This window comes from Salmo salar, unplaced genomic scaffold, assembly GCF_905237065.1.
Source record: "Salmo salar unplaced genomic scaffold, Ssal_v3.1, whole genome shotgun sequence".
NCBI classification, from domain to species: domain Eukaryota; kingdom Metazoa; phylum Chordata; class Actinopteri; order Salmoniformes; family Salmonidae; genus Salmo; species Salmo salar.
Genome location: NW_025548228.1, coordinates 1 through 24,517, shown reverse-complemented (window position 1 = coordinate 24,517; position 24,517 = coordinate 1). Strand labels below are relative to the sequence as shown.

The following is a 24,517-nucleotide window of genomic DNA, read 5'->3' as shown; positions in this document are numbered from 1 at the left end:
TCCAGGACCCTGTAAATTAAGTGGGGGAGGGGTCTTATAGCCCTTCCCCTTCTATTAATACAAAATAAGTATAATCAATTATTATAAATCATCAATCATTTGGTGCAGCCCCTATCATGACCCCAAGGTGAACCCCATCACAGGGTCTACAGACAATCACGGATTATAAAGGGAAAACTAGCGACCAGGACACCGACGTCTTGCTTCCCGGACAGGCTGAACACCTTCTGCGCTCGCTTTGAGGATAATACAGTGTCACTGACGCGGTCCGCTATCAAGGACTGTGGGCTCTCCTTCTCCATGGCCGAAGTGAGTAAGACACTTAAGAGTGTTAACCCTCGCAAGGCTGCCTGCCCAGATGGTATCCCTAGCCACATCCTCAGAGCATTGCATACCAGCTGGCTGGTGTGTTTACAGATATATTAAATCTCTCCCTATCCCAGTCTGTTGTCCCCACATGCTTCAAAATGGCCACCATTGTCCCTGTACCTAAGAAAGCAAAGGTAATTGAACTAAACTACTATCGCCCCGTAGCACTCACCTCTGTCATCGTGAAGTGCTTTGAGAGACTAGTCAAGGATCATATCACCTCCACCTTACCTGTCACCCTAGACCCACTTCAATTTGCTTACTGCCCCAATAGATCCACAGATGATGCAATCGCCGCCACACTGCACACTGCCGTATCCCATCTGGACAAGAGGAATACCTATGTAAGAATGCTGTTCATTGACTATAGCTCAGCATTCAACACCATAGTACTCTCCAAGCTCATCATCAAGCTCTATGTCCTGGGTCTGAATCCCGCCCTGTGAAACTGGGTCCTGGACTTCCTGACAGGTGGCCCCCAGGTGGTGAAGGTAGGAAACAAAACCTCGTCTTTGCTGATCCTCAACACTGGGGCCCCACAAGGGTGCGTGCTCAGCCCCCTCCTGTACTCCCTGTTCACCCATGACTGTGTGGCCAAGCACACCTCCAACTCAATCATCAAGTTTGCAGACGACACTACAGTGGTAGGCTTGATTACCAACAACGATGAGCCAGCCTACAAGGAGGAGGTGAGGGCTCTGGGAGTGTGGTGACAGGAAAATAACCTCTCACTCAACATCAACAAAACTAAGGAGATGATCGTGGAAACAGCAGAGGGTGCACCCCCCATCCACATAAATGGGACCGCAGTGAAGGTTGAAAGCTTCAAGTTCCTCGGCATACACATCACTGACAAACTGAAATGGTCCACCCACACAGTCAGTGTGGTGAAAAAGGCACAACAGCGCCTCTTCAACCTCAGGAAGCTAAAGACATTTGGCTCGGCACCTAAAACCCTCACAAACTTTTACAGCTACACAATTAAGAGCATCCTGTCGGGCTGTATCACCGCCTGGTACAACAACTGCACCGCTCACAACCGCAAAGCTCTCCAGAAGGAGGTGCGGTCTGCCCAACGCATTACCGGGGACAAACTTCCCGCCCTCCAGGACACCTACAGCACCCGATGCCATAGGAAGGCCAAAAAGATCATCAAGGACATCAACCATCCGAGCCACTGCCTGTTCACCCCGCTTTCATCCAGAAGGCGAAGTCAGTACAGGTGCATCAAAGCTGGGACCGAGAGACTGAAAAACAGCTTCTATCTCAAGGCCATCAGACTGCTAAACAGCCATCATTAGCACATCAGAGGCGGCTGCCTATAGACAGACATAGAAATCACTGGCCACTTTTACAAATGGATCATTAGCCACTTTAATAATGTTTCTGTATCTAGCATTACTCATCTCATATGTATAAACTGCACTCTACACTATTCTACGGTATCTTAGTCACTTTTAATTGTGTTTAAATATTGCATCACCCATTTCTTATGTATATACTGTATTGTATTCTATACTACACCACTGACTGTTAAACAGCATCTCCAGCACATCAGAGGCTGCTGCCTATAGACATAGATTAGAAATCACTGGCCACTTTAAGGAAATGAAACAATAGGCACTTTAATGTTTCAGTATCTTGCATTACTCATCTCATATGTATAAACTGTAATCTATACTATTCTACGGTATCTTAGTCACTTTAATTATGTGTAAATATTGCATCACCCATCTCATATGTATAAACTGTATTCTATACTATTCTACGGTATCTTAGTCACTTTAATTATGTGTAAATATTGCATCACCCATCTCATATGTATATGCTGTATTCTATACTGTGCCACTGTATCTTAGTCCAATGCTGCTCTGACATATGTATATATTCTTAATCCATTCCTTACTTAGATTTACGTGTATTTTGGGGTAAATGTTGTGAAACTGTTAGATATTACTTGTTAGATATTACTGCACTGTCGGAGTTAGAAGCACAAGCATTTCACTACACCCGCAATAACATCTGCTAAACACGTGTATGTGACCAATACATTTGATTTGAATCATTTCACAGGTCATTTCTAACTACTAACTATACTAGTAACTCACCCCAGGCGTACTCCTCTAACTACTAACTATACTAGTAACTCACCCCAGGTGTACTCCTCTAACTACTAACTATACTAGTAACTCACCCCAGGTGTACTCCTCTAACTACTAACTATACTAGTAACTCACCCCAGGTGTACTCCTCTAACTACTAACTATACTAGTAACTCACCCCAGGTGTACTCCTCTAACTACTAACTATACTAGTAACTCACCCCAGGTGTACTCCTCTAACTACTAACTATACTAGTAACTCACCCCAGGTGTACTAATCTAACTACTAACTATACTAGTAACTCACCCCAGGTTTACTCCTCTAACTACCTACTAACTATACTAGTAACTCACCCCAGGTGTACTCATCTAACTACTAAAAACCTGTTTTTGCGTTGTCATTATGGGGTACTATTGTGTGTAGATTGATGAGGGAAAAAACAATTTAATTTGTTTTAGAATAAGGATGTAATGTAACAAAATTTGTAAAAAGTTAAGGGGTCTGAATACTTTCCACATACACTGTATGTCTGAGAAAAAAAAACATGTTTCCCCATACGATCTAGTACACAATAAACACTTCAACCCATATGATCTAGTACACAATAAACACTTCAACCCATATGATCTAGTACACAATAAACACTTCAACCCATATGATCTAGTACACAATAAACACTTCAACCCATATGATCTAGTCCACAATAAACACTTCAACCCATATGATCTAGTACACAATAAACACTTCAACCCATATAACTATACACAATAAACACTTCAACCCATATGATCTAGTACACAATAAACACTTCAACCCATACGATCTAGTACACAATAAACACTTCAACCCATAGATCTAGTCACAATAAACACTTCAACCCATAGATCTAGTCACAATAAACACTTCAACCCATATGATCTAGTACACAATAAACACTTCAACCCATATGATCTAGTACACAATAAAAGTATAATAAAACATATACAAATATGATATAAAATAAGTATTTTCATACTTTATATTATGTCCATATATAGTTATGTTTTAGGAAAATGTACCCAAAATATTTCACCTTCTTTACGACTTTACCAAACATATCATGACATTAGTGATCGTCAAAATCTGTTACATTTGTCAATGTCTAAATCAACATTTGGGGTATTTAGACAGCGTGTGTTACTCCTATAGACAAGTGGAGAAGGGCTATGTAAAGGGTCTAAATCAACATTTGGGCCATTTAGACAGCGTGTGTCCCTGCTATAGACAAGTGGAGAAGGGCTATGTAAAGGGTCTAAATCAACATTTGGGCCATTTAGACAGCGTGTGTCCCTGCTATAGACAAGGGGAGAAGGGCTATGTAAAGGGTCTAAATCAACATTTGGGCCATTTAGACAGCGTGTGTCCCTGCTATAGACAAGGGGAGAAGGGCTATGTAAAGGGTCTAAATCAACATTTGGGCCATTTAGACAGCGTGTGTCCCTGCTATAGACAAGGGGAGAAGGGCTATGTAAAGGGTCTAAATCAACATTTGGGCCATTTAGACAGCGTGTGTCCCTGCTATAGACAAGGGGAGAAGGGCTATGTAAAGGGTCTAAATCAACATTTGGGCCATTTAGACAGCGTGTGTCCCTGCTATAGACAAGGGGAGAAGGACTAGGTAAAGGGTCTAAATCAACATTTGGGCCATTTAGACAGCGTGTGTTACTCCTATAGACAAGGGGAGAAGGACTATGTAAAGGGTCTAAATCAACATTTGGTCCATTTAGACAGCGTGTGTCCCTGCTATAGACAAGGGGAGAAGGGCTATGTAAAGGGTCTAAATCAACATTTGGGCCATTTAGACAGATTGTGTCCCTGCTATAGACAAGGGGAGAAGGACTAGGTAAAGGGTCTAAATCAACATTTGGTCCATTTAGACAGCGTGTGTCCCTGCTATAGACAAGGGGAGAAGGACTATGTAAAGGGTCTAAATCAACATTTGGGGTATTTAGACAGCGTGTGTCCCTGCTATAGACAAGGGGAGAAGGGCTATGTAAAGGGTCTAAATCAACATTTGGGGTATTTAGACAGCGTGTGTCCCTGCTATAGACAAGGGGAGAAGGGCTATGTAAAGGGTCTAAATCAACATTTGGGCCATTTAGACAGATTGTGTCCCTGCTATAGACAAGGGGAGAAGGACTATGTAAAGGGTCTAAATCAACATTTGGGCCATTTAGACAGCGTGTGTCCCTGCTATAGACAAGGGGAGAAGGACTATGTAAAGGGTCTAAATCAACATTTGGGCCATTTAGACAGCGTGTGTCCCTGCTATAGACAAGGGGAGAAGGGCTATGTAAAGGGTCTAAATCAACATTTGGGCCATTTAGACAGATTGTGTCCCTGCTATAGACAAGGGGAGAAGGACTATGTAAAGGGTCTAAATCAACATTTGGGCCATTTAGACAGCGTGTGTCCCTGCTATAGACAAGGGGAGAAGGGCTATGTAAAGGGTCTAAATCAACATTTGGGCCATTTAGACAGCGTGTGTCCCTGCTATAGACAAGGGGAGAAGGGCTATGTAAAGGGTCTAAATCAACATTTGGGCCATTTAGACAGCGTGTGTCCCTGCTATAGACAAGGGGAGAAGGGCTATGTAAAGGGTCTAAATCAACATTTGGGCCATTTAGACAGCGTGTGTTACTCCTATAGACAAGGGGAGAAGGGCTATGTAAAGGGTCTAAATCAACATTTGGGGTATTTAGACAGATTGTGTCCCTGCTATAGACAAGGGGAGAAGGACTATGTAAAGGGTCTAAATCAACATTTGGGCCATTTAGACAGCGTGTGTTACTCCTATAGACAAGGGGAGAAGGACTATGTAAAGGGTCTAAATCAACATTTGGGGTATTTAGACAGATTGTGTCCCTGCTATAGACAAGGGGAGAAGGGCTATGTAAAGGGTCTAAATCAACATTTGGGCCATTTAGACAGCGTGTGTCCCTGCTATAGACAAGGGGAGAAGGGCTATGTAAAGGGTCTAAATCAACATTTGGGCCATTTAGACAGCGTGTGTCCCTGCTATAGACAAGGGGAGAAGGACTATGTAAAGGGTCTAAATCAACATTTGGGGTATTTAGACAGCGTGTGTCCCTGCTATAGACAAGGGGAGAAGGGCTATGTAAAGGGTCTAAATCAACATTTGGGCCATTTAGACAGCGTGTGTCCCTGCTATAGACAAGGGGAGAAGGACTAGGTAAAGGGTCTAAATCAACATTTGGGCCATTTAGACAGCGTGTGTCCCTGCTATAGACAAGGGGAGAAGGACTATGTAAAGGGTCTAAATCAACATTTGGGCCATTTAGACAGCGTGTGTTACTCCTATAGACAAGGGGAGAAGGACTATGTAAAGGGCTCCATTTTGTTGTTCTGTAGCATATGCAATGTGTCTGCCTCCAACATAAAACATTTCTTTACTTCCACACATAATTACTTCTTTATTTATTTTAGGTTTAAGGAAGTGTGTAGGTCGCATTCTTTATTGTAGAGCTATGAAAGTTATATATTTAGATTTAACTGCTCGAGACAAATTCAGCAATTGCTTTGCCATGTCTGTGCCGTGAAGCAGTCGAGTTGGATAAATGTTTTTCTAAGGACTGCCCCAATTTGATGTGATGTCGGAGTGAAGTGATACACATTGATGTAATGATGCAGCCGACCACCAGAGGGAGGTAGATACATGTTTATCCGACAAAGGACCTTTACATGGTCCTAGAAAGGTCTGGATTTCAGTCTTTTGACTTATAGAACAGTGGGGATTTAAAAAAATAAGTAATATCAACATATACATCTTTTTTTAAAGTAATCCTAGTGCCCGATTTCAGGTTGCGGTCAGCTTTTAAGGAGAAGTTCTTTCAGGTTGTTCTGGTAGGTTGAGATGGCTGCATGCGCTGAGCAGCCATCAGCCCCCACCTCCAGTCGAGCCAGCTGGATCAGCATCTGGACATGGAAGGGGTCTCCGTTGATCCAGATCTTGAGAGGACGAGTCTTCATGTGGCCATCATCCACAACGTTTGCATCTTTGCATCTCTTCATCTTTTCCACATCATGTTCATCTTCCGTCTCTTCAGGCCTTCCTCCATGTCATCGCTCACAGAGGACGCCTCATCTGCAAACACACGGTTCAGAACGTCTGCCATGCTCTCTTGAGGGGTCAGGGTCTTGAAGGCAAACGTGATTATATCTATCAGTAGAGATATTGCTAAAGCCGCGAAGCCTGCTACCTCTGGTACAGTAGTGTTTGCTCACTAGGTCCCCAGTCCAAGCTGGTATGTAGCTGCATTAATCCAGTTTCTGCTCATGGGACTGCTCGTTCACATTATCCAGTTTTGGCTTAAGAATGTCAGGAAAGTATTGTCAATTCCCAAATCCCAGAAACACAGACAGAAGACAGTAGAAACACAGACAGTAGAAACACAGACAGTAGAAACACAGACAGAAGACAGTAGAAACCCAGACAGTAGAAACACAGGCAGTAGAAACACAGACAGTAGAAACGCAGACAGTAGAAACCCAGACAGTAGAAACACAGGCAGTAGAAACCCAGACAGTAGAAACCCAGACAGTAGAAACCCAGGCAGTAGAAACCCAGACAGTAGAAACACAGACAGTAGAAACACAGTCAGTAGAAACACAGACAGTAGAAACCCAGGCAGTAGAAACACAGACAGTAGAAACACAGGCAGTAGAAACCCAGACAGTAGAAACACAGGCAGTAGAAACACAGACAGTAGAAACACACACAGTAGAAACACAGTCAGTAGAAACACAGACAGTAGAAACCCAGTCAGTAGAAACACAGACAGTAGAAACCCAGGCAGTAGAAACACAGACAGTAGAAACACAGGCAGTAGAAACACAGACAGTAGAAACACAGACAGTAGAAACACAGACAGTAGAAACACAGACAGTAGAAACCCAGACAGTAGAAACACAGGCAGTAGAAACACAGACAGTAGAAACACAGACAGTAGAAACACAGACAGAAGACAGTAGAAACACAGACAGTAGAAACCTAGGCAGTAGGACAAAACACATCATATTCTTCAGCGTTCAGACACCTGTTACACAGACAACCGTGGGACTGGAACCAGCAGCCATGAGAACTGCATGTGGCTACATACCAAATGACACCCCTATACCCTATATAGTGCACTACCTTGGGTCCTGGTCAAAAGTGCACTATAAAGGGGATAGGGTGCAATTTCAGATGGAAGCCAGTAATTTAGGGCTGTGCAGCCCTTATGGTTAGCAAAATGATAAATCCAGATGTCATTGAGGAGATTCATGCAGCACCTCTTTTGGTGGTTTTCTTAAAATCAAAGAGATTTCACTGAATTTAACCTAGTTATTCATTTTAAAAAATGGAAAGAATTAGGACTTGATGGTTGTTGAACTGCCTACCAATCATTTCCTGTTCTGTTCTAGTCTAAAACGTTACATAATATCTGTATGTATCATTATTTATTGTACTTTTCTGCTTATTTATCACTTCACTGAAAGTATTGATTATGTAATAGACATGTACCACTGTCTCACCCTACACTGTTTAGTGCCAAAGAAAGGGTTGCCTCCTCTGCTGTAGTTGAGGGCTAAATCACCATGGAGATATTTCTATATAAATCACAAGCTCTACAACCAGGACATTAGACCAAATGCAGGATGACAATATTACTGTCGACTCTAAATGGATTCATGTTATTTCTCCTCAAGTTCCATGGTCTCTGCCCGTTTAATGATCAGACACCATTGTGTGGTCACAGTCATGTGATCAGACACACCATTGTGTGGTCACAGTCATGTGATCAGACACACCATTGTGTGGTCACAGTCATGTGATCAGACACACCATTGTGTGGTCACAGTCATGTGATCAGACACACCATTGTGTGGTCACAGTCATGTGATCAGACACACCATTGTGTGGTCACAGTCATGTGATCAGACACACCATTGTGTGGTCACAGTCATGTGATCAGACACACCATTGTGTGGTCACAGTCATGTGATCAGACACACCATTGTTTGGTCCACTTGCAATAAGAAGCAATAAGCAAGCTGTAATTGTCACATTTATTGATTAGTCTGTCACTAGTTTTATGCATGGTTGTTTTCATTTCATGAGTTATAACAATTTCAACATGATACAGAATTCCAATATAAAGACAATTACCACCTTATACAAAGAAATTATGAAGACATTCTCAGAAGAGTACAAAAGTATCGTCAAAATGAAAAAGTATTGAGCTATTATCTTTAAAAAAAAGTGTGACAAGTGAAACCAAAGACAAGTGACCAAAACTCAAAGTAACAAAAATGTAGAACAGAATAATACATTTTTTTTATTATATTTTGACAGTTGCATCTACAAAGTTCCCTCTATCTATTTATTGAACCTTTTCCCAAAGTCTCAGAAAAATGCAGAAAATACAAAGGACATCATAAGGTACCAGACAATTACAGCAAACAGCTGTATGTGTTACGTGTGTTGTGTGTGTGTTACGTGTGTTACGTGTGTGTTACGTGTGTTACGTGTGTGTTGTGTGTGTTGTGTGTGTTGTGTGTGTTGTGTGTGTTACGTGTGTTGTGTGTATTGTGTGTGTGACGTGTGTTGTGTGTGTTGTGTGTGTGACGTGTGTTGTGTGTGTTGTGTGTGTTGTGTGTGTGACGTGTGTTGTGTGTGTTACGTGTGTTGTGTGTGTTATGTGTGTTGTGTGTGTTACGTGTGTTATGTGTGTTACGTGTGTTGTGTGTATTATGTGTGTTGTGTGTGTTACGTGTGTTGTGTGTGTTACGTGTGTTGTGTGTGTTGTGTGTGTTGTGTGTGTTACGTGTGTTATGTGTGTTGTGTGTGTTACGTGTGTGTGTGTGTGTATTATGTGTGTTGTGTGTGTTACGTGTGTTGCGTGTGTTGCGTGTGTTGCGTGTGTTGTGTGTGTTGTGTGTGTTGTGTGTGTGTGACGTGTGTTGTGTGTGTTGTGTGTGTTACGTGTGTGTGCGTGTGTTGTGTGTGTTGTGTGTGTTACGTGTGTTGTGTGTGTTGTGTGTGTTGCGTGTGTTGCGTGTGTTGTGTGTGTTGTGTGTGTTACGTGTGTTGTGTGTGTTGTGTGTGTTACGTGTGTTGCGTGTGTTGTGTGTGTTGTGTGTGTTACGTGTGTTGTGTGTGTTGTGTGTGTTATGTGTGTTACGTGTGTTGTGTGTGTTGTGTGTTGTGTGTGTTGTGTGTGTTGTGTGTGTTATGTGTGTTGTGTGTGTTGTGTGTTGTGTGTGTTACGTGTGTTATGTGTGTTGTGTGTGTTACGTGTGTTGTGTGTGTTGTGTGTGTTATGTGTGTTGTGTGTGTTACGTGTGTTACGTGTGTTGTGTGTGTTACGTGTGTTGCGTGTGTTGTGTGTGTTGCGTGTGTTGCGTGTGTTGTGTGTGTTGCGTGTGTTGTGTGTGTTACGTGTGTTGTGTGTGTTGTGTGTGTGTGTGTGTGTTGTGTGTGTTACGTGTGTTGCGTGTGTTGTGTGTGTTGTGTGTGTTGTGTGTTGTGTGTGTTGTGTGTGTTATGTGTGTTACGTGTGTTGCGTGTGTTGCGTGTGTTGTGTGTGTTATGTGTGTGTTGTGTGTGTTACGTGTGTTGTGTGTGTTGTGTGTGTTACGTGTGTTGTGTGTGTTGCGTGTGTTGCGTGTGTTGCGTGTGTTGTGTGTGTTGTGTGTGTTACGTGTGTTACGTGTGTTGTGTGTGTTGTGTGTGTTGTGTGTTGTGTGTGTTGTGTGTGTTGTGTGTGTTACGTGTGTTGCGTGTGTTGCGTGTGTTGTGTGTGTTGTGTGTGTTACGTGTGTTGTGTGTGTGTTACGTGTGTTGTGTGTGTTACGTGTGTAATGTGTGTTGTGTGTGTTACGTGTGTTACGTGTGTTGTGTGTGTTACGTGTGTTGCGTGTGTTGCGTGTGTTGCGTGTGTTGTGTGTGTTGTGTGTGTGACGTGTGTGACGTGTGTGACGTGTTATGTGTGTGTTGTGTGTGTTACGTGTGTGACGTGTGTTGCGTGTGTTGCGTGTGTTGCGTGTGTTGCGTGTGTTGCGTGTGTTGCGTGTGTTGCGTGTGTTGCGTGTGTTGCGTGTGTTGTGTGTGTTGCGTGTGTTGTGTGTGTTGTGTGTGTTACGTGTGTTGTGTGTGTTACGTGTGTTACGTGTGTTGTGTGTGTTGTGTGTTACGTGTGTTACGTGTGTGTTGTGTGTTACGTGTGTTGTGTGTGTTGTGTGTGTTGCGTGTGTTGTGTGTGTTACGTGTGTGTTACGTGTGTTGCGTGTGTTATGTGTGTTGTGTGTGTTGTGTGTGTTACGTGTGTTGTGTGTGTTACGTGTGTTACGTGTGTTGCGTGTGTTGTGTGTGTTACGTGTGTTACGTGTGTTGCGTGTGTTCCGTGTGTTACGTGTGTTGCGTGTGTTGTGTGTGTTACGTGTGTTGTGTGTGTTACGTGTGTTACGTGTGTTGCGTGTGTTGCGTGTGTTGCGTGTGTTGTGTGTGTTAGCGTGTGTTGTGTGTGTTACGTGTGTTACGTGTGTTGCGTGTGTTGCGTGTGTTCCGTGTGTTACGTGTGTTGTGTGTGTTGCGTGTGTTACGTGTGTTGTGTGTGTTACGTGTGTTGTGTGTGTTATGTGTGTTGTGTGTCCACCTTGCAACCAGGCACCGACATCTGACTGCCACTGTGGGTAGAGTTAAGTCACTGGGGTAACTTGACAAGATCGTTTTTCAACATGAACTTTTTCAAAGCTTCATTTCCTGCTATTTCAATTTTTTCCAGTACTGCCTCCTTTTCTGAAATGATCCGTGTTCTAAGATGTTCTTTAAATCTTAGATCGTTCTTATTTTCCTCAACTGCTTCCCAGACTGCTGTCAAGGCTGCACTGAATGAGGGCTTCCGTTCATTTACCAGGTGTATGATAAAATTGTAAATTAAATCATACAAATTGGAACATGTCAAGGTGTCACAGTTGTCTTCGTCTTCTGACGATAATGCAAAATCGTCATCAGAAAATGTGGACCAATATGCAGCAGGTACGTGAATGCTCATCTTGAATTTTAATTACTCTCAAAAATGAACATACCAAATAACGAAAAAACGAACACTCGACAAATAAACAGTCTGGTAAGGCACAAGGCTATACACAGAATAATCACCCACAAATCACACATACAAACACACCCTAATATATGGAACTCTCAATCAAAGGCAGATAGACAACACCTGCCTTCAACTGAGAGTCCCAACCCCAATCAACCAAACATAGAAACACACAACCTAGACTAACCATAGAATTACTAAACATAAACCAAAACCCGGAATTACTAAATCAAACACCCTTTACACAAAACACACCACCCCGAACCACAGAAAACAAATACCCCCTGCCACGCCCTGACCAAACTACAAAACAATTAACCTTATATACTGGCCAGGACGTGACAGTACCCCCCCTTAAAGGTGCTACCCCAGAAGCACCTTAACAAAAAAATAACCCCAAGCAACACCAACAAAAGTCCCCTTTTCTAAAGGGAGGGAAGGGAGGGTGGCTGCCGTCAACGACGGCACTGTGCTACACCCCCTCCCCAACCCACCTATTTCTGGAGGTGGCTCTGGCTCCGGCCGTTCCAGGCTGTCGGGCCACTCTGGCTTCGCCGGGGGCAGTCGGGGCAGTCTGGCAATTCGGGACAGTCTGGGCAGTCTGGCAATTCGGGACAGTCTGGGCAGTCTGGCAATTCGGGACAGTCTGGCAATTCGGGACAGTCTGGGACAGTCTGGCAATTCGGGACAGTCTGGGCAGTCTGGCAATTCGGGACAGTCTGGGCAGTCTGGCAATTCGGGACAGTCTGGGCAGTCTGGCAATTCGGGACAGTCTGGGCAGTCTGGCCATTCGGCACAGTCTGGGCAGTCTGGCCATTCGGGACAGTCTGGGCAGTCTGGCCATTCGGGACAGTCTGGGCAGTCTGGCCATTCGGGACAGTCTGGGCAGTCTGGCCACTCCGGCAGTTCAGGGCAGTCTGGCCACTCCGGCAGTTCAGGGCAGTCTGGCCACTCCGGCAGTTCAGGGCAGTCTGGCCACTCCGGCAGTTCAGGGCAGTCTGGCCACTCCGGCAGTTCAGGGCAGTCTGGCCACTCCGGCAGTTCAGGGCAGTCTGGCCACTCCGGCAGTTCAGGGCAGTCTGGCCACTCCGGCAGTTCAGGGCAGTCTGGCCACTCCGGCAGTTCAGGGCAGTCTGGCCACTCCGGCAGTTCAGGGCAGTCTGGCCACTCCGGCAGTTCAGGGCAGTCTGGCCACTCCGGCAGTTCTGACGATGACTGTTGACTGGCGGGCAGCTCTGACGATGACTGTTGACTGGCGGGCAGCTCTGACGATGACTGTTGACTGGCGGGCAGCTCTGACGATGACTGTTGACTGGCGGGCAGCTCTGACGATGACTGTTGACTGGCGGGCAGCTCTGATGAAGACTGTTGACTGGCGGGCAGCTCTGATGAAGACTGTTGACTGGCGAGGCTGGGTTGACGCACTTGTAGCCTGGTGCGTGGTGCTGGTACTGGGCTTACCAGATTATGTACACGCACCTCCAGGCTAGTGCGGGGAGCGGGAACAGGACGAGTCGGACTGGGTTGACGCACTTCCGGGTCCGCACGAGAGACAGGAGCTGGAAACCCAGGGCTATGGAGGCGCACAGCCGGTCTAGATCTTACCTCCTGCACAACCCGCCTTGGCTGGATGGAACTAGTAGCCCTGTACGAGCGGGGTGCTCGTACAGGGCAGACTGGGCTGTGCAGGGGCCTGATGGTAGCCGTGCGTAGAGCGGGAGTTGGGTAGCCTGGTCCTCGGAGGCGTACCGGCGACCAGATGCGCTGCGCAGGCATCCTCCTACCAGGCTGGATGCCCGCTCTAGCACGGCACCTGCGAGGGGCTGGAATAACGCGCACCGGACTGTGCGTGCGTATGGGTGAGAGTGCGCTCCTCAGCGAAACATAGCGCTCTCCACCCCATACGCTCCTCCATATAACCACGAGTAGCTGGCTTCCGGCTCTTCTTACGCCTAGCCAAACTACCCGTGTGCCCCCCCAAAAATTTTCTTGGGGGTGCCTCTCGTGCTTCTCCTTCAGCGCGTACTTGGCCTCGTACCACCGCCTCTCTGCCTTGGCTGCCTCAATTTCCCCCCTGCGGGCGTCGATAATCCCCAGCCTGATGCCAGGGTCCGGCCCCGTCCAGAACTTCCTCCCAAGTCCACTTCTCCCGCCAGTCCAACTCGAACTCCGTCTGCTCCTTCCTCTGCTGCTTGGTCCTTTGGTGGTGGGTGATTCTGTCACAGTTGTCTTCGTCTTCTGACGATAATGCAAAATCGTCATCAGAAAATGTGGACCAATACGCAGCAGGTACGTGAATGCTCATCTTGATTTTTAATTCATCTCAAAAATGAACATACAAAATAACGAAAAAACGAACACTCGACAAATAAACAGTCTGGTAAGGCACAAGGCTATACACAGAATAATCACCCACAAATCACACATACAAACACACCCTAATATATGGAACTCTCAATCAAAGGCAGATAGACAACACCTGCCTTCAACTGAGAGTCCCAACCCCAATCAACCAAACATAGAAACACACAACCTAGACTAACCATAGAATTACTAAACATAAACCAAAACCCGGAATTACTAAATCAAACACCCTTTACACAAAACACACCACCCCGAACCACAGAAAACAAATACCCCCTGCCACGCCCTGACCAAACTACAAATCAATTAACCTTATATACTGGCCAGGACGTGACACAAGGCTTCTCTGGTGAACTTGGTCAGTATTTCAACATTGTTTCTGTCCTTCATCTTGATCAGAAAGTTCTCCAGTATGGTGAGGAGAGGGATGGCATACTCAATCACACTCTTCACTCCTTCATCTTCGTAGGGAAACCCTCCAGTGTGCATGGCTATCACCTGGCAGGATTCATCAAAGACTGGGGAGCCAGAAGCTCCATGGAAGAGGCAGGTGTCATAGGTCACTTCAGTGTTGTCTGGATTCATGAGCATGTCATACTTCACTTTATACTTTTCTATGGATGTATTGATCAGCATATCCATTCTGTCATTTTTCCCAATCTCTCTTTGGAAAGCCTCACCTCTTCTTTCTCTCTCAATAATGGTGGTGGGGTCTGTTCTTTTCACTCCTCCACCTGGGTGTCCAATGAGACAGACTCCACCTTTCTTTGGATCTGGGCTATATCTACGGAGAAGACCGTTGGAGGTATCAACGTCCTGAAGCTCTAGTACAGCAAAGTCCACATGTCGATTGTAGTGGTCAGATCCCCATTGAAAGTCAATGATCTCTGATTTCACCTCAATCACCTTCAGATCTGACCCATTGGGATTTTCTTTGTTGAATGTGGCAGTTACTTTGGCTAAGATATTCTGGTAATTTCCATCAACATACGAGATGCCATCGTTAATAAACAAATGTGCATTTGTCAGAATGTAATGATCAAACAGCAGGAAGCCAGTGCCTTGCCCGACCCCCTCGACATCGATCATACAGACTGAGTCACTCAGTTCCAACAACTTCTTTACTGTGTAGACTTCAGAGAACCCCTGGGTGCTCTTTCCAAATTCCCCGCTTAAATGACTTAGCACCACAGAATATTTCTTCTTTTTGTACCTCTTCTTCATCTGTTTCACCAAATCAGCAAACTGGTGGCGAAGAATCTTCAAAATCTCAGCAGAATCTGGCACTGTGACTAGCTGTTTTTTGGGGGGTTCCCCTGCAGCTGATGTTTCAGTGCTTGTGTTAAACATGGGGAGTTGTATGGAGTTAGTCTCATCTTCTTTCTGAAGGTTAGAACCAGCTTGTGGAGGGGCAGTTGCAGCCTGTGTTGGGTTTTTCTCTTCCAGGATCATTTTGAAGGTTTGTTTATCCAGACAGTGAACTAGTACATTCATCTCAACACAACTCGGTGGATCTGAGTCTGATTCAACGAGAATGCAAGTTTTAGTGAACACATTGTCATGGAAGCGTCCATCTCTTGTTAGTGCTGTCTCCACTGTCTCTCCACAGATGCCGTAGATGCAAAGAGGGCTAAAAGGTTCAAGGCTTTTGTTTTTGAGCAGTTGCTTGGTTTTGGTTTTCTTACCACCTTTAGATTCAATGTAAAAAATGACATATTGCTTATTTCCTGTATAAATCTGTGTGGGTTCAGCTGTGGCCTCTCCACTATCATTGGAAATGGTTGATATGGTGAGTATTTGACCATTCTCAAGCAGATGACAAGGGAAGTGTGTTGCTATTGGTTTCTTTCCTTTTGTTGTTTGTATAACAAGGTCTTGTCTTTGCATTGTCTTCTCTTGTTGTCTTGTCTTCATCTTCTGTTTCCAAGTCTTTTCCTTTAGTTTATAGAATTTGGAACTTCTTTCAAGAGCCTGTAACACGCTGCAATGGCTTTTACAGCGGATTCTAAAATGGACTCCTTTATCAGGGAATTCGAAGAACAAAAAATGGTGACGATGTCCCTTCTGTGAGGAAATCAATGAAAATGACATTAATATGAATACACATACACTGCCTTCAGAAAGTATTCAGACCCCTTGACTTTTTCCACATTTTGTTACGTTTCAGCCTTATTCTAAAATGGATTAAATAAAACAGATCCTCAGCAATCTACACACAATACCCCATAATGACATCACAATACCCCATAATGACATCACAATAGCCCATAATGATGAAGCAAAAACAGGTGCAGAAATGTTTGCAAATTTATTGAGAAAAAATTACTGAAATACCTTATTTACATAAGTATTCAGACCCTTTGGTATGAGACTCAAAATTGAGACAGAATTGTGTCGAAGCACAGATCTTAGGAAGGGTACCAAAACATTTCTGCAGCATTGAAGGTCCCCAAGAACACAGTGGCCTCCATCAATCATAAATGGAAGAAGTTTGGAACCACCAAGACTCTTCATAGCGCTGGCCGCCCGGCCAAACTGAGCAATCGGTGGAGAAGGGCCTTGGCCGGGGAGGTGACCAAGAACCCTATGGTCACTCTGACAGAGCTCTAGAGTTCCTCTTTGGAGATGGGAGAACCTTCCAGAAGGACAACCATCTCTGCAGTACTCAACCAATCAGGCATTTATGGTAGAGTGGCCAGACGGAAGCCACTCCTCAGTAAAAGGCACATGACAGCGAGCTTGGAGTTTGCCAAAAGGCACCTAAAAACTCTCAGACCATGAGAAAAAAGATTATTTGGCCTGAATGCCATGCGTCACTTCTGGAGGAAACCTGGCACCATCCCTATGGTGAAGCACTGTGGTGGTGGCAGCATCATGTTGTGGTGATGTTTTTCAGCGGCAGGGACTGGGAGACTAGTCAGGATCGAGGGAAAGATGAACGGAGCAAAGTATAGAGAGATCCTTGATGAAAACCTGCTCCAGAGCGCTCAGGATCTCAGACTGGGGTGAAGGTTCACCTTCCAACAGGACAATGACCCTAAGCACACAGCCAAGACAACGCAGGAGTGGCGATGGGACAAGTCTCTGAATGTCCTTGAGTGGCCCAGCCAGAACCCAGACTTGAACCCGATCGAACATCACTGGAGAGACCTGAAAATAGCTGTGCAGCAACGCTCCCCATCCAACCTGACAGAGCTTGAGAGGATCTGCAGAGAAGAATGGGAGAAACACCACAAATACAGGTGTGCCAAGCTTGTAGCATCATACCCATGAAGACTTGAGGCTGTAATCGCTGCCAAAGGTGCTTCAACAAAGTACTGAGTGAAGGGTCTGAATACTTATGTAAATGTGATATTTCCAGTTTTCTTTTTTAAATATAAATTAGCAACAATTTTGAAAAACATTTTCACTGTCATTATGGGGTATTGAGTGTAGATTGATGAGAAGAAAAAAACAATTTAATCCATTTGAGAATAAGGCTGTAACCTACCAAAATGTGGAAAAGGTCAAGGGGTCTGAAAACTTTCCGAAGGCACTGTATGTACACTTACATTGATACATAGGTGTATACTGAATATACATGACTACACAGAAATAAACAAATTGCAATGCACTTATTTTAACTCATATCTATAGTATGTATCTATAATATTTATATTGTAGACTGGCAATAAACATGTTTTTTATTTTTATATGACTTAAAAGCAATATAGTCAACAAATAGCTAATTTTGTATTGCCCTCATACAGTTGAAATCAGAAGTTAACATGCACTTAGGTTGGAGTCATTAAAACTCATTTTTCAACCGCTCCACAAATTTCTTGTTAACAAACTATAGTTTTGGCAAGTCGGGTTAGGACATCTACTTTGTGCATGACACAAGTCATTTTTCCAACAATAGTTTACAGAGATTATTTCACTGTATCACAATTCCAGTGGGTCAGAAGTGTACATACACTAAGGTGACTGTGCCTTTAAACAGCGTGGAAAATTCCAGAAAATGATGCCATGGCTTTAGAAGCTTCTGATAGGCTAATTGACATCATTTGAGTCAATTGGAGGTGTACCTGTGGATGTATTTCAAGGCCTACCTTCAAACTCAGTGCCTCTTTGCTTGACATCATGGGAAAATCAAAAGAAATCAGTCAAGACCTCAGAAAAAAAATTGTAGACCTCCACAAGTCTGGTTCATCCTTGAGAGCAATTTCCAAACGCCTGAAGGTACCACATTCATCTATACAAACAATAGTACGCAAGTATAAACACAATGGGACCATGTAGCCATCATACCACTCAGGAAGGAGATGCGTTCTGTCTCCTAGAGATTAACGTACTTTGGTGCGAACAGTGCAAATCAATCCCAGAACAACAGCAAAGGACCTTGTGAAGATGCTGGAGGAAACAGGTACAAAAGTATCTATATCCACAGTAAAACGAGTCCTATATCGACAAAACCTGAAAGGCCGCTTAGCAAGGAAGAAGCCACGGCTCCAACAACCACCATAAAAAAGCCAGACTACGGTTTGCAACTGCACATGGGGACAAAGATCGTACTTTTTTGGAGAAATGTCCTCTGGTCTGATGAGTCAAAAATAGAACTGTTCGGCCATAATGACCATCGTTATGTTTGGAGGAAAAAGGGGAGGCTTGCAAGCCGAAGAACACCATCCCAACCGTGAAGCACGGGGGTGGCAGCATCATGTTGTGGGGGTGCTTTGCTGCAGGAGGGACTGTTGCACTTCACAAAATAGATGGCATCATGAGAAAAGAAAATTAGGTGGATATATTGAAGCAACATCTCAAGACATCAGTCAGGAAGTTAAAGCTTACTTCCAAAGTTGTGGCAAAATGGCTTAAGGACAACAAAGTCAAGGTATTGGAGTGGCCATCACAAAGTCCTGACCTCAATCCCATAGAAAATTTGTGGGCAGAACTGAAAAAGCGTCGCGAGCAAGGAGGCCTACAAACCTGACTCTGTTACACCAGCTCTGTCAGGAGGAATGCAAAATTCACCCAACTTATTCTGGGAAGCTTGTGGAAGGCTACCCAAAACGTTTGACCGAAGTTAAACAATTTATAGGCAATACACTCAATTAGTATTTGGTAGCATGTAAACTTCTGACCCTCTGGGAATGTGATGAAAGAAATAAAAGCTTAAATAAATCACTCTCTAAAATTATTCTGACATTTTACATTCTTAAAATAAAGTGTGGATCCTAACTGATCTAAGACAGGGAATTTTTTCAAGAATTAAATGTCAGGAATTGTGAAAAACTGAGTTTAAATGTATTTGGCTAAGGTGTAGGGAAACTTCCGACTTCAACTGTACATACTATTTGTATGGCTCTACTTCCTGCTGGAGAGTAGTGACTTCCTACTCATGGTGGAATCATTTAGAGCTACAGAGCCTTCAGAAAGTATTCTATTCATACCTGTTGACTAATTCCACATTTTGTTGTGTTACAGCCTGATTTCAAAATGGATTCATTTTATGTTTTTTTCTCAACCATCTACACACAATACCCCATAATGACAAAGTGAAAACATGTTTTTAGACATTTTTACAAATGTATTGAAAATGAAATACAGAAATCTCATTTATATGAGTATTCACACCCCTGAGTAAATACTTTGTAGAAGCACCTTTGGTGGATATTACAGCTTTGAGTCATCTTGGTTATGCCTGTATCAGCTTTGAATATCTGGATTTGGGAATTGTCTCCCATTCTTCCTTGCAGATTTTCTCAAGCTCTGTTAACTTAGATGGGGAGCAGCGGTGAGCAGCAAATCATCAAGTGTTTCCACCAATTTCCAATGGGATTCAAGTCTGGGCTGTGGCCGGGCCACTCAATGACTTTAACATTCTTGTTCTGAAGTCATTCCAGCGTTGCTTACAGCGTTGGCTGTATGCTTGGGGTCATTGTCCTACTAGAACGTAAATCTTCGCCCCAGTTTAAGGTAATTTGCACTCTGAAGCAGGTTCTCATCAGGCCAAAGAGTAAAATGTTTGTCTCAGACCACAGAATCTTTTGCCTTATGATCTCAGAGTCTTTCATGTGCCTTTTGGCAAACTCCAGGCCTACTGTCACATGCCTTTTGGAAAACTCCAGGCCTGCTGTCACGTGCCTTTAGGCAAACTCCAGGCCTGCTGTCACGTGCCTTTTGGCAAACTCCAGGCCTGCTGTCACGTGCCTTTTGGCAAACTCCAGGCCTGCTGTCACGTGCCTTTTGGCAAACTCCAGGCCTGCTGTCACGTGCCTTTTGGCAAACTCCAGGCCTGCTGTCATGTGCCTTTTTCTCAGGAGTGTCTTCCGTCTGGCCACTCTCCCATAAAGCCCAGATAGGTGAAGTGCTGTAGAGACTGTTGTCCTTCTGGCAGGTTCTCCCATCTCAGCCAAGGAACTCTGTAGTTCTGTCAGAGTGGTCATTGAGTTGTTGGTCACCTCCATGACCAAGGTCCTTCTTGCCCGGTTGCTCAGTTTGTTTTAGTTCCATATTTTTTCCATTTCCTAATGATGGAGACCACTGTGCTCTTGGAAACTTTCAACATTCTAGAAATAATTTTATACCCTTCCCCAGATATATGCCTCATTACAATTCTATCTTGGAGATCTACGGACAGTTCCTTGGACTTCATGGTTTAGTTTCTGCTCTGACATGCACTGTGAACTGTGGGACCTTAGACTTGTTTTTCTTTCTAAATCAAGTCCAAACAATTTAATTGGCCACAGGTGGACTCCAATGAAGTTGTAGTGATCTCAAGGATAATCAAAGTAAATTGGATGCACCTGAGCTCAGTTTGGAGTGTCATAGCAAAGGGGAATGAATACTTACAGTATGTAAATTAAATATTTCAGTATTATATTTTCAATACATTTGTACATTTTTTCGAAAAACATGTCTTCACTTTGTCATTATGAGGTACTGTGTTCAGATGGTCGAGAAAAAACTAACAATTTAATCCATTTTGAATTCAGGCTGTAACACAACAAAATGTGGAATAAGTCAAGAGGTATGAATACTTCCTGTATATGTTTCCAGCTCATGCATATCAATATAGCATGTGCTTTTATAAAGTAATATAATATATGCCATTTAGCAGAAGCTTTTATCCACAAAATATACATTTCTCTTATTTAATAAATAATTATCTGTTACTCTTATTATGAAAATTGAAAACAAAACAAATATTGATCAAACCAATACTTCATGGTAGAAAACAAATGAATGTGTTATAAACATTATACTGACCATGCTATCATTAGGCTCAGTTATCTTCATCTTCTTCCTCTTTTGATCTGACAGTGAATCACCCTGGAAGAGAAAAATAACAGGAGTTTGAAGGTTCTAAAGAAAATACAATATGGACTTTCAGAATATCATGATAATATGGATACACATACACTACATGACCAAAAGTATCTGGACACCCCTTCAACATACACTATATATACAGCAGTATGTGGACACCCCTTCAACATACACTATATATACAGCAGTATGTGGACACACCTTCAACATACACTATATATACAGCAGTATGTGGACACACCTTCAACATACACTATATATACAGCAGTATGTGGACACCCCTTCAACATACACTATATATACAGCAGTATGTGGACACCCCTTCAACATACACTATATATACAGCAGTATGTGGATACCCCTTCAACATACACTATATATACAGCAGTATGTGGACACACCTTCAACATACACTATATATACAGCAGTATGTGGACACACCTTCAACATACACTATATATACAGCAGTATGTGGACACTCCTTCAACATACACTATATATATACACCACAATATGTGCATACCCCTTCAAATTAGTGGATTTGGCTATTTCAGCCACACCTGTTACTGACTGGTGTATAAAATTGAGCAAAAAGCCATTCAATCTCCATAGACAAACATTGGTGGTAGAATGGCCCATACTGAATAGCTCAGTGACTTTCAACATGGCACCGTCATAGGATGCCACCTTTCCAACAAGTCAGTTTGTCAAAATGTCTGCCCTGCTAGAGCTTCCCCAGTCAACTGTAAGTGCTGTTATTGTGAAGTGGAAACATCTAGGAGCAACAACGGCTCAGCTGCGAAGTGGTAGGCCACACAAGCTCACAGAACGGAACACAGAAAAATTGTCTGTCCTCGGTTGTAACACTCACTAGAGTTCCAAACTGCCTCTGGAAGCAACGTCAGCTCAAGAACTGTTCGTCGGGAGCTTCATGAAATGGGTTTCTATGGCCGAACAGCCACACACAAGCCTAAGATCACCATGTGCAATGCCAAGCGTTGGCTGGAGTGGTGTAAAGCTCGCCACCAATTGACTCTGGAGCAGTGGAAACGCGTTCTCTGGAGTGATGAATCACCATCTGATGAATCACCATCTTCACCACCTGGCAGTCCGACGGACTAATCTGGGTTTGGCAGATGCCAGGACAACACTACCTGCCCGAATGCATAGTGCCAACTGTAAAGTTTGGTGGAGGAAGAATTGTCACACCCTGATCTGTTTCACCTGTCTTTGTGATTGTCTCCACCCCTCCAGGTGTTGCCCATCTTCTCCATTATCCCCTGTGGATTCATACCTGTGTTCTCTGTTTGTCTATTGCCAGTTCCTTTAGTTCGTCAAACCTACCAGCGTTTGTTTCCCTGCTCCTGCCTGTTTTCCTGCTCTTGTTTTCTAGTCCTTCCCGGTTTTGATGTTTCTGCCTGCCCTGACCCTGAGCCTGCCTGTCGTTTTGTACCTCCCCCCCGGTCTGTATTACTGACCCCTGCCTGCCGTGACCCTGAGACTACCCGCCGTTCTGGACCCTTTACACCCTCTCTGGATTATTGAGCCCTGCCTGCCTTGACCTGTTGTTTGCCTGCCCCTGTTGTTGGAATAAAGTCTTGTTACTTCTACACCGTCTGCATCTGGGTCTTACCTAAACGTGATAAGAATAATGTTCTGGGGCTGTTTGTCATGGTTCGGGCCCCTTAGTTCCAGTGAAGGGAAATCTTAACGCCACAACATACAATGACATTCTAGACGATTCTGTGCTTCCAACTTTTGTGGCAACAGTTTAGAGAAGGCCCTTTCCTGTTTCAGCATGACAATGCCTCCGTGCACAAAGCTTGGTACATACAGAAATGGTTTGTTGAGGTCGGTGTGGAAGAACTTGACTGGCCTGCACAGAGCCCTGACCTCAACCCCATCGAACACCTTTGGGATGAATTGTAACGCTGACTGCGAGCCAGGCCTAATCGCCCAACATCAGTGCCCAACCATACTAATGCTCTTGTGGCTGAATGGAAGCAAGTCCCCGCAGCAATGTTCCAACATCTAGTGGAAAGCCTTCCCAGAAGAGTGGAGGCTGTTATAGCAGCAAAGGGGGCACCAACTCCATATTAATGCCCATGATTTTGGAATGAGATGTTCAACGAGCAGGTGTCCACATACTTTTGGTCATGTTTGGGGTGGCAGGTAGCCAAGTGCTCTAATAGTTGTCATTACTATCAGCCATCCTGAACAACAACTTTGATTTTATAAAAAAAGTAAATATGAGGCTTTATTATGTGACCCATCAAAAGGCATGCATAGATTGCAACTAAAACAAAAATTACTTATTTTACACAAATACATGTATTAACTTACATTGCCATCAAGAGGCTCAGATTTCACCATGGCTGCCATTGGACCTGTGAAATCATTATTTAAAAAAATATAATTTGATATTTTATGGTTGACAATAACAGGTAGGTTGCAGGGTTTTTAATAAACAACAAAATACTACAAGATACACCAGCACCTTTCTTCTGTCTTCGGCTTGTAAAACAGACACAACACGCCTACTGTATTGTCAGTTCCAATGGCACTCAATGAGTTAAGTTGTTTCCAACTAGTTGCAAAGTAAGTTGTGATTGTATAGTAGCCTACAGCTTGTAGGTTTATTTATTCTCCAATTAGAAGTGACTGGCAGACACAAGTGAAAACAATTCATTCAAGAACTGATGGGCCTCCTGGGTGGCGCAGTGGTCTAAGGCACTGCATTGCAGTGCTAGCTGTGCCACCAGAGATTCTGGGTTTGAGCCCAGGCTCTGTTGCAGCCGGCCGTAACTGGGAGGCCGATGGGGCGGTGCACAATTGGCCCAGTGTCGTCTGGGTTAGGGGAGGGTTTGGCCGGCAGGGATGTCCTTGTCTCATTGCACACTAGTGACTCCTGTGGCGGGCTGGGTGCAGTGCATGCTGACACGGTTGCCAGGTGTATGGTGTCACATTGGTGTGGCTGGCTTCTGTGTTGTCTGTGTGTTGTGTCAAGAAGCAGTGCGGCTTGGTTGGGTTGTGTTTCGGAGGACGCATGGCTCTCCACTTTGCCTCTCCTGAGTCCGTACAGAAGTTATAGTGATGAGACAAGACTGTAACTACTATCAATAATTTTTTTTTTGAAATACAATTTCCTCCCTGTACATGCATCAACTCATTATAATTGTATTAATATAATGACCTGATATAAAGACATGAACACTAACAAGACT

The 24,517-nt window shown here is 43.9% G+C and overlaps 1 protein-coding gene across 1 annotated transcript in view; it reads right to left on the bottom strand.

Moving 5' to 3' along the window:
• The window catches only part of LOC106591898 (serine protease FAM111A), a 56,539-nt gene extending 32,801 nt beyond the window's left edge, over nt 1-23,738 (bottom strand). The window contains exon 1 of the mRNA XM_045712061.1: nt 23,637-23,738. Within this exon, the coding sequence (XP_045568017.1) occupies nt 23,637-23,675 (39 nt within the window). The 5' untranslated portion in view covers nt 23,676-23,738. The remainder of the gene's footprint in view (nt 1-23,636) is intronic.
• Between the last annotated feature and the right edge of the window lie 779 nt (nt 23,739-24,517).